This window comes from Arachis ipaensis, chromosome B02 (genome assembly GCF_000816755.2).
Source record: "Arachis ipaensis cultivar K30076 chromosome B02, Araip1.1, whole genome shotgun sequence".
Lineage (NCBI taxonomy): Eukaryota > Viridiplantae > Streptophyta > Magnoliopsida > Fabales > Fabaceae > Arachis > Arachis ipaensis.
This window is the reverse complement of record NC_029786.2, coordinates 55,019,810-55,022,305: the sequence shown is the minus strand read 5'-3', so window position 1 is coordinate 55,022,305 and position 2,496 is coordinate 55,019,810. Positions and strand designations below refer to the sequence as shown.

General features: G+C 30.5%; 1 protein-coding gene across 2 annotated transcripts in view; it reads right to left on the bottom strand.

Moving 5' to 3' along the window:
• Window positions 1,225-2,496, bottom strand: part of LOC107627258 (protein LIGHT-DEPENDENT SHORT HYPOCOTYLS 4-like) — a 2,975-nt gene continuing 1,703 nt past the window's right edge. Inside the window, exons 2-3 of one of the 2 annotated variants that reach the window (XM_021115825.1) lie at window positions 2,015-2,373; window positions 1,225-1,579 (exon numbers count right to left, since the gene is read on the bottom strand). In XM_021115825.1, coding sequence (XP_020971484.1) covers window positions 2,019-2,373 — 355 coding nt within the window. In that variant the 3' untranslated portion in view covers window positions 1,225-1,579; window positions 2,015-2,018. Of the gene's footprint in view, window positions 1,583-2,014; window positions 2,374-2,496 lie in introns of both variants that reach the window. The other variant, XM_016330108.2, reaches the window with a different exon arrangement.

Sequence of the window (2,496 nt, the reverse complement as noted above, 5' to 3'; positions counted from 1 at the left end):
ATGCACGAACTCCAAAAAACTACTTAGGTTATGATGTTTGCATGACTACTGTTTGAAGCATTGTCTAGTCTTATTACAATCTACAATCTGTAACTTTTATATATGAATTGAAAACTACATGAAATCCCATAACTAAACTCTCAAGTCACAGCAAATTAGGCTATCAGAATGGGCCCCCTCTGATATCTGAAAACCCATAAGTAATGTAAGCAATAACAATAGTGTCAAAATTGTTGTTGCAATCGTATTTGCTGTGTAGATAAGAAATTTGAATACATAGTATAATTTTTCTAACATTCATCATTTATCACTCTATCACGCTAAAATAGACCATGAATCTTACATTGAGTATTTTCCAAAATCCATTCTAAATAATCCAAAATCCGTTCTAATAAATTAAGGTGTTTTTTTAAATAAAAATTTAATTTTAATGCACAATATAAATTGATTTTCTATGTGTATCTAATTTTGTAATACTACGTCAACAAAAAAAAAAATTTACTTTAATTACGTAAATAATCATCTAAAAAATTAATATAATTGAATAATCGTATAAAATATTTTTTATGTGTATCAAAATTAAACTAAAAAATAATATTAAATGTACAATATAAAAGTATTAAACAAATCTAATATTCAGTCAAAAAAAAAAAAACAAATCTAATATTCAACATAGATGTACACCGACATAAATATACAGATATTTCTATATAAACAAAGGTGAATAAAATACAATAATTATTTTAGATGGAATACTAATTATTAAAAGGAGCTACACTTTATTGAATGTACTACTCAGTCTATCATAGACATTTCATCAGAAATACACAGTTGTATCTGAATAAATCGACAATTACTGTTAGATATTGAACTAAAAAAAGGGATCTACACTACATAAGATATGGGAAAAGTAACCGCATCACACTCCACTCTTTTCCCAAATCCACACTGTATCATACACACACATTTTAAAACAAAATACACAAATTTTCCGATAAGCAAAAATACAAATACGTTCAGGTTAAAAATAAACAAACTGTTTAACACATAAAATTATATACTATTTTTATTTTCAAAATACACCAAAACAAAGTATATGTCGAAAATTTAAATGAACATTTAGAAGTATTTCGGATATGGGTGCAAAGTATATATAAACAAACCATGATGATGATGATGATGATGATGATGATGATGATGATGATGATATTTAACATTAGAAGATCTAATCAAATGGGGATGGGGGGGAAAATTAACATGAAAAGCTAGCAATGTTTTTTACCGCATTCACAGAAGAAAACATGGAACATGATCTGCAAATCCATAACTCCTTCATAAATGACCCACCATCAAGTACACACATATTTATTACAAATTGGAGGACGCGATGTAATGATCTCACACATGCACACAACCACACTCACTCTTCGCACTACCACTTAAATTTATTCACTCAACTCATCACTGCTACTAATTTTGTAATCAGGAACAGTGCAACTCCAATTGTACATTTTTTTAAATCAAATTCCAGAATGCATACCTTATATTGCAGTATCACCATGTCTCAAATCCCCAAGTTCTGCTGCATACATATAAATAAATAAATTTAAAAATAAACATTATTATTTAGGGCATGCAGCAGCAGCAACAATAATAACAAAAAAAATTTATTTTAAAAAAATAGTTTGATCATTTTTTAGTTTTTTCAAAATATAAACTATTGCAAAATAGTAAAAAAATATATAACTTTAATCTTAATTGTACTTTTTAAACATTGTTAAAATTTTATGATTATTAAGTATAACCATTATAAATAAAATGCACCTTTTAATAACACATGAATATAATTAAACACCAATTTTATGATACTATATATTATCATTTCAAAAGTCTTACAAATTAAATATGTATATGACTCAACAAGTGTGCAAAATTTATTTTACATGATGCACATGAATTCAACTCATACATTATATAATATTATATGTATATAAATACATGGTTGTGGACTTACTATACTAGTGATTTGATTCATTTGAAGGTGGTGGCAATGGCGGTGGTGGAGATTGAGCTTGAGGTTGTCCATGAGATGGGGGACGCTTGCGCTTCTTCTTCTCGTAACTGATTCCTCTGGCTTTGGCCTGTGAATCACGAACCTCACGGAGGTAAAGCCTGACGGCGCGAGCGCCGAAAGGGTTGGCTTCCGGCTTCCCTCCATTCTCTTCAAAAGCTGCCCTGAGGCGGCCGATGAGCGCGTCGAGGCTCCCCCATGCTTGCCGCAACGGACAAGGGCACGGCGCCGGGGGGGTTGGGTGTCCATAGAATGGACACATCTGTGTGTGAACCTTCGTTTTTCCAAACTGGTCCAGGTACCTCAAACATATTATAGACACATTTTCAGTTAAATGCTACTTTAATACAAAACTTTGTGTTCAAAATTTAGACACCAATATAATAATTTCAACCATCTTGTACACCAAAATTGAGTAACATATA